The sequence below is a fragment of the Mytilus trossulus genome, unplaced genomic scaffold (assembly GCF_036588685.1).
Source record: "Mytilus trossulus isolate FHL-02 unplaced genomic scaffold, PNRI_Mtr1.1.1.hap1 h1tg000215l__unscaffolded, whole genome shotgun sequence".
Taxonomy (NCBI): Eukaryota; Metazoa; Mollusca; class Bivalvia; order Mytilida; family Mytilidae; genus Mytilus; species Mytilus trossulus.
In genome coordinates, this window is record NW_026963312.1 from 212,357 (window position 1) to 225,397 (window position 13,041).

A 13,041-nucleotide genomic window follows, 5' to 3' on the forward strand; every position below is an offset into this window, starting at 1 on the left:
AATAAAGTTCCCTGTTTATTCTTCAATACGATAAAATATACCTTCAATTGCATGTTCTTCTTGCTCTTCCATTGTGTCATATTCCCCTGTAAAATTGATTGGTTTCATAAACTTTGATCGTTTTTCTTCTTTTTTTTTTTTACATTAACCATTACATGTATATGAATTAATGAAATAAAAAAACAAATTTAAATACATTTCCATGATTATCGATATTATGAAGTACATATAGTTGTTGATACCAAACACACTGAACAGTTAGCTGCAAAATACAAGTAATTTCATTTTTTTAATATATAAGTTAATAAGGCCACAATAGTATAACGGCTTCAAAGTCATAAATCAATTGAGAGAGAAAAAAAAACGGGTTACAAAAAAAAAAACCGAGGGAAACACATAAACTCTAAGACGATAACAACGAAACAATAGAACACTGAGATACAACCAAAATCAAACCGACAATGTAACATACAAAGAAACGAATTATTAGTTAAACTGAATTTAAAAATGCTTTATTTATATTCCTTTTATCGTTTAATATATTCAAACGAAAGCTTAGCGAGATACTATTGGATTCTTTTTGTGCTTCGATTCTATCCGGAATGTTTTGTAAGATTCAAATATTTTTTTATTATCTTCTAAAATCGTTTTATTTCACTATAAATGTATTGAAAAATCTTTGTCGTCAGATCCGATGAGTATAAATCAATCAATCAAGGATACAGAAACAGATAAGACCTATACGCCTTTAAAAACGACTGAAAGTAAGATATTTCATTGATTTGAAACACATGCCACTTTCGATATATCTAATATATTGGAGCAGCAAATAATAGTCATCATAGTTGTATAAATTTCCTATTTATATATCAACTTATAGTTTATTCTAGAATAAAAATGTATACCTGAACTTGTAACACTAAGCTGAAAATTGAGTGTGATCTTCAGTATTTGATTAAACTGTAAGTTATTCTGCTAACATTTTTTGGAATATACTCATCAAGCGACAAAAAGATAAAAAAAAAATGCGTAAACTAAATATGGACCTAGACCGGGTGTGTTTGCTGGTTGAGCGTCCTTAACCACTCCCTTTTCATGAATCAACCGTCATATTTATCGCGAATCACTTTAAGAATACAAGTATGCTTAATTTGCAAAATATACTAATAAGTTGAAATCTTAAGATCAAAGACCGCGAAAACATGCTTTTCTTTACAAATATTTTCGTGTATGTTTTGATTTCTGACATTGCCATTTTACTCACTTCGTGCTTCATCAAATCGGTCAAAACATTCTGAAATTAATATGAAAAAGTCACATGTCATACATCTTAACAATAGCAAGTTCGATATCATGTTCATTGACCATTTACTAAAGAAAAGTGTACTTTCTTTGGTGAAGTTCGTGTGTATGTTCTTTTTCAATGTTTTAATTGTTGTTGTTGAAGGCCGTACTTTAACCTATAATGGTTTACTTTTTAAATTGTTATTTGGATGGAGAGTTGTCTCATTGGCACTCACACCACATCTTCCTACATCTATAAACGTCTTGTTTTTCATTTGTTCTGAAAGGTAATTGTGTTGGTGTAACTTTTCCATGGCCAGTCTTGTGAAGAAAATGTACATGCACTTAATTATTTAAAGTTTATGAATTTGTTAAAATCTGGGGACAAAATGACGGAAAACATCTACTGATTCGATGTTGGTTATTTTTTTTATTAAGGATTGCGATTTCAAGTCGTGATTTAACTTGAATAATACAAAGGTTGTCACGTATAGAGAAGGAACTGTTTGTTCTTTGTTAAAAAAAAAAGTGTTTACAGAAACATTCCACAGATTTCATCTTTGGTAACTGTTTGTTTTTTCGAGAACTGTTGTTAGTTTTTTCGTGTCTTTTTTCGTTCGCCATTTTGGTAGTCCTAACATGTTCACTTGGTATCATCTATATTTTAGAATGAATCCGTTGCAAATATGTTTTATCCTATAAAAAAATTATACACGTAAGAGGTTAAGTACCCATAAAACCAGTTTTAATACGTCATTTTCTACATAAGGAAATGCCTGTAGCAAGTAAGGAATATGAAAGTAAATTAATTCGTTTGATGTATTTTGATTTTGCCATTTGATCATTGACTTTCTGCTTGACTTCTGCGAGTTCAGTATTTTTGATATTTTTATTTTTTATGAGCTAGAAACGCATCACTATTTCATCAAACATAAAAGAAGATCAGTTTCAGTACCAATTCCGTGTTACGATTTATACATGTTATAACAAATTAACTAAGAAAAACATCAACATTTTATATATAGTGAAACATTACTTCTAATGACACTCCTCTTTAGCTTTCTATAGTTTGCCATGGTTCGAATCTTTTCTTTTTCCATATCGTTCTGTTTTTCTAGGTTCACGATTTTGTTTTTATTTGCTTCACATTTATTTTCCAAATCTTTGATCTTTTGACGACTTTTCTCTTCCTGTTTTTTTTCCACACCACTCTGTTTTTCTAGGGTTTTCAGTTTTTCATTAGTTGCTTCACATTTCTGTTCCAATTCTGCAATCTTCTGACGACTTGTTTCTTCCTGTCTTTTGAGAGCTTGAATTAGTTCACAATTTTTTTCATGCTGCTTTTCCATGTTTTTAATCTTTTCGAGATTCTCTTCACACATGTTGCAGCAAACAGTGTTATGACACAATGGACATTCGTTTAAACAGCTACCATCAGTTAACGATGAAGTGCATTCTGTTTTGATCGTTTGTCTTTCAGATTTTATGTCTAAAAAATAGAATGTGTGTTTGCTTATCTTAATGTTACAATTATTCATAACGTTACCAATTATCATTCAAAATATATCGTTTAACATATAATATACAAAAACACATGTGTAAAATGTAATTTCGATCATTGAAATTAATCATTGTAAATTCTACAATGATACCAAGTCCCATGATGTGCCAGTCCATAAATCATGAGGATTTGGATGGGAATTAACGTAATGTAGAATTAAGGGCAAAAATATAAAGAATAGAGAAAAAATGACTCAGAGAATAAAACAATCAATAGTAGTATAGAACGGTTGTTCAAAGATCTTTAGACCAATTAATCGATTTAGAGAAAACAAATCTGGTCACACACTGAAAGATAGAGAATAACGGGGTGCTTATATAGAAAGAAAAATAAAGTAATTTTTTTAGAAACAAATAGTATTTAATTTTTTTAGAAACAAATAGTATTTAATTTTTTTTTAAACCAAGGGCTCTCGTATACAATCTCTCATTCATGGACAAAGATATCTCTTGAATTTACATTGCAATACAAATTTTTTGGAATTTATTTATTCTGTTTAATTCATATACATCCTTTTAAGTATAATATATGGATTTTTTACGTGATAATTTCCAAAAAAATGGCTAAACATTAATGAAAAATATTGGAAAATCATCAGAAAGGGATACTTTCAGATGGCAGTAGCAAAAAATGAAGTGTACCATCATATGCTTTTTCTTCACCATGTTTTAACAGTATTATAAACCCAAAAATCAGGTTAAGAAAAAAGTTTAGTTCTAGAAAATTTGATTCATATGCTTAATGTGTCTCTTTCAAATCGATTTACGAAATATGAACAACGGCAAACCACTATCGCCTTGATTTATATAACTGCAAAGATTTTTGTTTATCAGTATTTATCTGCATGCCTTAAACGTTAAAGTATGTTTTATGTTGATGCCTCTGCTGGTGGACTGTCAGTCCCCGATGGTATCACCAGCCCAGTAGCCAGTACTCCGGTACTGACATGAAAAAATTGATTTTTTTGTGTTATTAAATTTGCTGTTTCAAAATGATAAAAATTATTATAAAGTAAGGAATGTATCTCCCTCATGCAAAGCTCTGATTCCTTTCACGGATTTGCCTATACTTTTTGGAACTTTTGGATTATAGCTCTTCGTCTTTTATATAAGCTTTGGATTTTACATATTTTGGCCACGAGCATCACTGAAGAGACATGTATTGTCGAGAGGCGCATCTGGTGCAGAAAACATTGGTACCGTTTATGTTTTTAAATATGAGATATCGGAGCTAAATATTGATTTGACACATCATACAATGATTTTAACGAATTCGGTATTCTGTTAAAACAATTTCTACCACGACTTAGCTTCTACATGTACCTTTATCTTGCTGCAAGTCTTCGTTCATTTCTTCTTTCACAGCACCAACCTGATGTGGACTATTGTTTGTGAATATGTCAGTACCTATCCTGCCGAGCTGTTTCCTTATACTAAGACACTGCATAAATAGAGACTTATTTGAAAACACATATTTATTGAAGCAAACTTTTTTTACAAATGAATTTAATTACTTTATATATATTTATATCTGGTGGAATTATTGAATGTTTGTGTATAAGTATTGTCTCGGGTACCACTGAAATAAGTATTTCTACACAGATATAGGAAGAGTTCAATATGAGTGCCAACGAGACAAGTAACAATTTATAAAAGTAAACCATTATAGGTCAAGGTACGGCCTTCAACATGGAGCCTTGGCTCACACCGGACAGCAAGCTATAAAGGGCCCAAAAAATCACTAGCGTTAAACCATTTAAAACGGGAAAACCAACGGTCTAATCTATAAATAAAAAAAAGAAACGATAAACACTTTTGAACCACATAAACAGACGACAACCACTGAACATCAGATTCCTGATTTAGGACAGGTGTAAACAATTGCAGCAGGATTAAATGTTTTAATGGTACCAAACCTTCTCCCTTATCTGAAGCAATAGTATAAAATCACAACATGGAAAGACACACGTTCTAGTCAGTCATATATTTCTAAATATCATGAATTTGCGATTTTCAACAATTTTAAAATTGAGAATGGAAATGGGGATATGTTAAAGAGACAACAACCCGACCATAGACAAAACAACAGAAGAAGGTCACCAACAGGTCTTCAATGTAGCGAGAAATTCCCGCACACGGAGGGGTCCTTCAGCTGGCCCCTTAACAAATATAAAGTAGTTCTGTGATAATGAAAGCCATACTAACTTCCAAATTGTACACAAGAAACTAAAATTAAAATAATTTAAGACTAACAAAGGCCAGAGGCTCCTGAAGTTGGGACAGGCGCAAAAATGTCACCAGTATGGCGGAAGAAGAGATTAAATTTACCTTTTCATCTTTTATCTTGTCGACCATATCTTTTACACACTTGACGTCAAAATTAGATATCTTCAATAAATCAATACTCGTATTGACTGATTCTTCAAAGCAAGTAGGTTGAACTTTACTAGCTAAACCTAGAACGGATCCTTCTAGCATTGTCCACCACCTATCTAGGGTTTCTTGGTCAACAGATGATAAGCTTTCTTCGTGGTTCAGTCTGTATACTATATCATTGATTGTTCTCAACCACGTGTCCTCAGCAGGACGTAAGCTTCCACAGTTTTTTATCAGTGTATATGCTAGCATGATGTCAAGTTTATCCAATGAACATCGGTCGTTAATTCTAACGTCGCAAATGCAATTTTGTTTTACAGTATTTCCAATGACAATGAAATGTTCTGGTGTCATATTTTGTCCTACTTTGAAAAGTTCCTTTATTTCTTCTTCTTTTAAACATCTGTCAGTCTTTCGCACAAATGCAGAGTGCTCACATTCACAACATGCTACAGAATTTCTCCAAAGATGGTAAATAGAATGCTTGTGGAAATCAAGAAACTTTACAAATGAGTTATCGAAGTTGATGAGTATGTTTGATTTTATAAATGACCGGACAACCTTCCAAGAAATTTGTTCTGAAAATATCAACAGTTTTAAGAACTGCTTTTCCTTTACTGTACTCATTGTCGCTGCAAAAGATGAATATATGTAAAACCAGTAATTTTATTTCATTTATATATAAATATGTTTGGAGTTTTGTATCTGTATCCCCATGATAAAAAATATAGCCTTTGTGCTAATATGTTTTTTATGATAAGTCTCAATAAAGACTTCATAGTAACATATTGAAGGAAACTTTACAATTCATGAAATACTTTAGCCATAAGATGAGACAAGAAAACGATCGCCTTTTACAAAAATTATTCTTGCTATTAATTTTTTTACCTCTAAGCCTTTTGTCTTCTTTTGTTTATTATAGTTGTGATTCTTTCTAAAATAAGATTTTCATGTCATAAACATCAATGTGTATTACAAATGCGAAAATGGGAAACAAAGTTGTGTTTGGAATAGTTCAATATCTTATATAAACAGGAATTTTTTCTGAAAAAGGAAATACCAATGGTCATATTTCAAGTCAACACAAATCTACAGCGAAATGTCCGATTAGGTAATATTTGTGCTTAAACATATATTTATGTGTAGTGGATTGAGGGACAAGTTATTATAACTCATAGCAGTCCCTTTTCACTTTGTTAAAATATACTGTGTAAATATTTAAACTACTAGTAATTTGACATGTTAGAAATGAAGAGTCACATGTTCAACTTAATGTGCAAAAGTTGCCTGAAAACAGCAGAAAGAAGGAAGATAGTGAACGTATATTTTTAGAATATCTGACACAATCGTAAAAATCAATCAAATGAATTGCTGCTCTGAAAATAATGCTGAATTTTACAATAGTAGTATACATTGATATATCGACATAAAGAAATATATAAACATCGGACTTCGTCCTCAGTCAATATACGCGCCTATGAGCATTGAGGTCGGCATAATTATCCTGGCAATTACTTCATAAAAGGGATGTCAGTGTATATAAATGGTTTGAATGGTGTATTCTTCTTCAAAACTATTTGAAATCTCGTTTGGGATGTGGAGCAAGTGGAAATAATCAATAATTTTTTTTTGAAAATATTATCAAACTATACTCTATGAAAAAATTTACACTAAAGTTGGTTTTTTTTAGTAATAAATTTTCAAATTCCATATTAAAATAATCCTTTATAAGTCAGCAGCCAGAAATAGGTATGGGTACAAAGAAATCATTTTACCAAAGATAATGTACATGCCGGTCATGCTTTATCAATTTTTCTTCTGAAAATTCTCAGTCAAGTATTTTTTCAATCTGACATTTAAAACAAAAAAGATGAAATCATATGTTTTTGTTCTAAAAAATGAAAAGAAAGAAAAATCCGAAATTGACAAAATTGACAGCATGGTCAATTTGACACGAAAAAGCAACGACATTTTATATATTTTTTTGTTAACACCAACCTATGGCTTTTACATTCATTTATTCAGATTGGCCCACTTCATCATTAGTAAAAGTATGTACACAAGTTTAATTGTAAAAAAAAAATCATGATTATATTTATTGCTTTATAAAAATGGGTAATAATCGATGAAAAATGTGTGTGTGTTTTAAGGGGGTTTGGGAGGGGGAATGAGGGGGGTGAAAAGATTAATTTCAATTGCTGTAGCAAAAATAAAAGATATCATCAGGATTTAAAAAGGACTGGAATGAAGATACGTTATTTTATTTCTAACTGTTTTTTTTCTATACACATTTGACTTGCATAGATATATGCTACAGTCTTTATTGTTCTATTTTGTGTCTTGTGTGCTATTTATTATTTGTCTTTGCCTTTTTCTTTTTTTAGCCATGTCATTTTTTCATTTCTATCTATGAGTTTGAATGACTGTCCTCAGGTATTTTTCGCCCCTCTCTTATATATATATATATTGAAATTTGGGTTGGTCCCATTATGCATGCTTATCGTCATTTTCAATTTTCGGAAATGTTAAGCCTTAATAATTTCATGCAAATGTATGAACGAAAATAGAACTTTCACTAGTCCTATAACAGATCATAACATATGGCCTCGGGGGCATTATTTAATATTTCTATTTACTGTTCTGATAAAAAAAATAAAATAATACTATCAATGAACCCGCATTCAAAAACAATAAAAAATGAAAATATCTGTATAAAAACGTTAAAAATTGAATAAGAATGCGAAGTCATATTTAATATTTAGGACTAGAACATGTAGAACTTTCACCATCGACGCACCCTGCGATTAACTAGTTCTGAACATGGGAAAACGTCTGTTTAACTATCAATATCCGTCACCTTTCCTAAAAATAACAATTCGATCCTGTTTATTAATTTTCTGACAAAAATGATATAGATATGTATAGCGCCTTTTCAATATGAAAGTAAAACTATAAATAAATTTGTCGAATAAATCTGATTGACTGATGTTTGCTTGCATCTACTAAACATGTGATTATATTTAGATAGTTACACTTGTAAGAGGGGGTCAACTAAGAAAGCATATCACAATTGATTACTGTCCCAGAGAAAAATAAAACAGCCTTGCCAGACGTCATAATATTTGAACTAGGTCTCACACATTTTGTCACATAGACACAAATTAATCATGCTTTGCTATTTGGTTAACATGGTAAACGTCGCAAGATTTAAGCAACTTCCTTAATGTGTTTTTAATTTGATGTTAAATCAAAACTGACTTTACTTTGAGCTTACATGCTTACCATGCCTTCCTAGTATTTTAATCCCTTCAAACTTCAATTGATTTAAACGCAAGTTGTATACACTCGAGAAACGCGGCATATAAAATTCCGCGTATTTTCTAAAAATGTATTTGACCTATTTGCATTTGATAACAATGTACGGCACGTCTTTTTAACATAATTAAGGTACATGTAAATATTTATAATATGAGACAGATATTTACATATATATTTATGACATATATATATATATATATATATGAATTAGCTTTTGAAATTTTTAGAATTTTTAGAATACCACAATAAATAGTTATCAAAAGTACCAGGATTAGTCAATATGATTTAGAAATTGTTAACCAAAATAAAGATAAAAATAATAGGCTAATATACAAACAAAATCTAGAAAACTCCTATGAAAATTTATATAATGATAAAATATTAAATTTACAAGAGAATAGCAAACTCCAACTTTTTAAAAAAATAAAGAAAAGCTATAACTTTGAACCATACCTACTTTCTCAAAACTTTGAATATAGACAACTAATTTCTAAATTTCGAATAAGTGACCACTGCTTATTAATAGAAACTGGAAGATACAGGAAAATTCCCAGAGATTGAAGACTATGTACACATTGTGATGTACTAGATGATGAGTTTCATTTCTTTTTTAAATGTAAAATAAATGAACAATTAAGAAAAGAATTTTTAAATGAAAATAAATATAATAACTTAAATGATATAGATAAATTAAAACATATCCTCAATCCTGAAACAAAACAGGACACTTGCAAATTAGGCTCCTTTTTAAAAAAAGTCACTAAGACTGAGGGCATGGAGTCCTTGATATAATTTGAATCTCTTATATATTGATTTAAAAAAAAAAGACAAATTATAGTTCAAAGTGTCTCCATTGTTTATTTTCATTGTTTTATGTAAACTGTATATTATGTATAATGTTTTAAGCCATTGGTCCATATGGGCGTAAAGTGCTTTTCAATAAAGAAAATTATAATTTTATACGCCAGACGCGCGTTTCGTCTACATAAGACTCATCAGTGACGCTCAGATCAAAATAGTTTGAAAGCCAAACAAATACAAAGTTGAAGAGCATTGAGGACCCAAAATTCCAAAAAGTTGTGCCAAGTACGTAAAATCAGTTAAACAACGACTGCATATTAGAACAACGGAACCTTGCATATCAAGACATTTTGACCGCCGTGACACAATTTGAAAATTATTTACATAGTCTACAAAAAACAAATTTAAATCGAACGCAAAAAAGAATTTATCCGTAATTAGTACTAGACATTGCTAGATTCAAATTTTGTTATCTGTGAAGGATTTTTACCCCGGGGAGGGGGAGGGGGTTACCATGGTTACTGACTATCCTTTCGGGTAAAACTGTGCCGATAACACTTGCCAAATCATAGTTCTAACCGGAAAATATTGAAAAACATACCCTGTTCTAGACAAGCTTAGAAAACGTGTACCCTGTTCTTGACAAGCTCAGAAAACGTGTACCCTGTTCAAGACCCTATAAAATAGATGCTGTTCTACATCACTCTTTTTAAACAAAACAAAAACACTGTGCTTACGGCCAGCAGGGCTTGAAAACGTGACCCTGTTCTAACGAGGGTTGAGATCTCATAAACATGTTTAACCCCGCCGCATTTTTGCGCCTGTCCCAAGTCAGGAGCCTCTGGCCTTTGTAAGTATTGTATTATTTTAATTTTAGTTTCTTGTGTACAATTTGGAAATTAGTATGGCGTTCATTATCACTGAACTAGTATATATTTGTTTAGGGGCCAGCTGAAGGACGCCTCCGGGTGCGGGAATTTCTCACTACATTGAAGACCTGTTGGTGACCTTCTCTTGTTGTTTTTTTATTTGGTCGGGTTGTTGTCTCTTCGACACATTCCCCATTTCCATTCTCAATTTATTTAGCATTATATGAAAATTGACTTTTGTGAGACAAAATTAACTTTTGTGAGACAAAATTAACTTTTGTGAGACAAAATTGACTTTTGTGAGACAAAATTGAATTTTGTGAGACAAAACTCAATTTTGTGAGACAAAATTCAATTTTGTCAATTCTGTTGAGACAATAGTCAATTTTGTTAATTTTGTTGAGAAAAAGTCAATTTTGTCAATTTTGTTGAGACAAAAATCAATTTTGTTAATTTTGTTGAGACAAAAGTCAATTTTGTTAATTTTGTTGAGACAAAAGTCAATTTTGTCAATTTTGTTGAGACAAAAGTCAATTTTGTGACGACAAAATTCATTTTTGTGACGACAAAATTGACTTTCGTGAGACAAAAATCAATTTTGTTGAGACAAAATTCAATTTTGTCAATTTTGTTGAGACAAAAGTCAATTTTGTCTCACATTGGTCAATTTAGTCTCACAAAAGTCAATTTTGTCAATTTTGTTGATCACATTGGTCAATTTTGTCTCACAAAAGTCTATTTTGTCTATTTTGTCAATTTTGTGTAACAAAAATCGATTTCGTATGCAAATTAGTTCACAGAAACCAAACTAAACTAATTTGAATACAAAATTCACTTTTGTCGTCCAATTTTCAAATTAGGTAACAAAAGTCAAGTCTGTGTAACAAAAATGAATTTTGTCATGACAAAAGTGACTTTTGTCCGCTGATAGATAATTTTGTATGACAAAATTTTAAATTTGTAGTATGATACAAATTTTGTTAAACTGAACTCATTTATGTTGAACAAAAGTCACTTTTGTCCGTACACAATTGAATTTTGAGTACAAAACCACAAGAGTCCCATTCGGCGCCCCGTACAGCCACTGGAATTTACTCCATATTGATATGTCTCGGATTCTACGACTTTTGTCACAGGCGAGACAACAATATGGTACTAACTGCAAAATGACCACCAACATATGCACATGATGCACTGTAATTTATAACCCCAAGTTAAAAAAAAACCACCCTTAATTAAACCAGTTTATTTTTTCAGACAAGAAAAGAAAGCACAATGTTTCTGCTATAATAAATGCCAAGTAAACTTGAACATACGAAATTCTCAAAAAAAAAAAAAAAACAATTATCAAGATGGAAAGAAAATATTCAAATAAAATATTTTCATCAACCAATCCAGGTGTAAATTTTTTAGAAATACAATCAAAAGACTTTAATAACGGTGGACTTCGGCTGTTGTTTGCTCTTTGGTCTGGTTGTTGTCTCTTTGACATGTTCCCCATTTCCATTCTCAATTTTGGCAATCAAAATCGAAAAATTAGAGTGAACGAGGTACGTATTCTTGTCCAAGCTATTTAATGGAGACAGCTCCTGGTCGAACTTTATCATTCATTTTCAAACTACAAAGATATTTCCTAGAATCTTAAACAAAGTATACTTATTTTTAAGCAATTTCATTGATAAAATATTAGTCTTTTGGAAGCTATTGTGTTTTCGATTTACTTTAATTTGAAACGTTGCAACTTTGAGAAAATACCTCCGTTTTCTTATTCAATTTTAAGGGAGACTGAGACAGCTAATTAGTTTAGCTTTTTGTTAATTCTTCTTTTTTAAACTATACTTTGAGTCTAGAATTTTCTCTTGTTCTTAAAATAAGGACTTCGATAATTTAGATAAGTTTAAAGTAACAAACAATCAAAATAAAATATTTGCTTGGATGTGTATAGTAGTCCGGGTGTTGATGTAAGCCGTCATAATGATCTGTTATGGTCGGTTATAATAAATATAAAAAAGAAGATGTGGTATGATTGCCAATGAAACAACTCTCCACAAGAGACCAAAATGACACAGAAATTTACAACTATATGCCACCGTAGGGCCTTCAACTATGAGCAAAGCCCATACCGCGTAGTCAGCTATTAAAGTCCCCGAAATGACAATGACTTTTTCTGCTTCTGCCTGATAATAGCCGAAATTAACGAGCTGATTATTATGCCATGACCTCGGTGAGCACACATGTTGATCAATGCAAATCCAAAAGTGATAGATCAACATTATGTAAATTGAGGTTAAGTGCTCATACTTTATCTATTGAAAGAGGGCGATATCTAAAAATACCAAAGCAGAGTAGGGTATGTCTTTGCTGCAATAATGGATACATCGAAGATGAACTTCACTTTCTTTTAAAATGTTCCTCCTATAAATATGTGAGAGATAACCTTATTAAAAAAATAAATAATGTTCTATTGAACAACAAATTTCCTTCCTTATCATATAACTTGCTTATATCAATTCTAAATAGTAATTCCCAAACAATATTAAAAATTGTTGTCAACTATTTGAATGCTTGTTGGTGAGAAACTCATTATTAAAAGGTACTTGATTTCTGTAATAATGCATATGCTTCTCTTTTTTTTTTTTTTATATATTTCTCTCATAATTATCCACTGTCACTCCTTCATTGTATATATGTTATTGTAGTTAGTCTTTAATTTGTTGCCATAACCATTTATTGTCAATGTGTTAGTGCTAATAAAGTTATCTTATCTTATCTTATTAATAAATTATGGTCACTTAGAGACATATATACATGTATCTCTTGGTCACTTAATCTT

At 30.9% G+C, this 13,041-nt stretch overlaps 1 protein-coding gene across 1 annotated transcript; it reads right to left on the reverse strand.

The window, feature by feature from the left end:
- On the reverse strand, window positions 1-8,601 carry LOC134701100 (uncharacterized). The gene is made up of 6 exons (XM_063562237.1): window positions 8,503-8,601; window positions 5,173-5,852; window positions 4,168-4,285; window positions 2,321-2,773; window positions 1,265-1,294; window positions 1-86 (listed from the first exon to the last, which is right to left on the reverse strand). Exons 1-6 carry the CDS (start codon window positions 8,579-8,581, stop codon window positions 16-18), a joined length of 1,431 nt encoding a protein of 476 aa, XP_063418307.1. The 5' UTR covers window positions 8,582-8,601; the 3' UTR covers window positions 1-15.
- Between the last annotated feature and the right edge of the window lie 4,440 nt (window positions 8,602-13,041).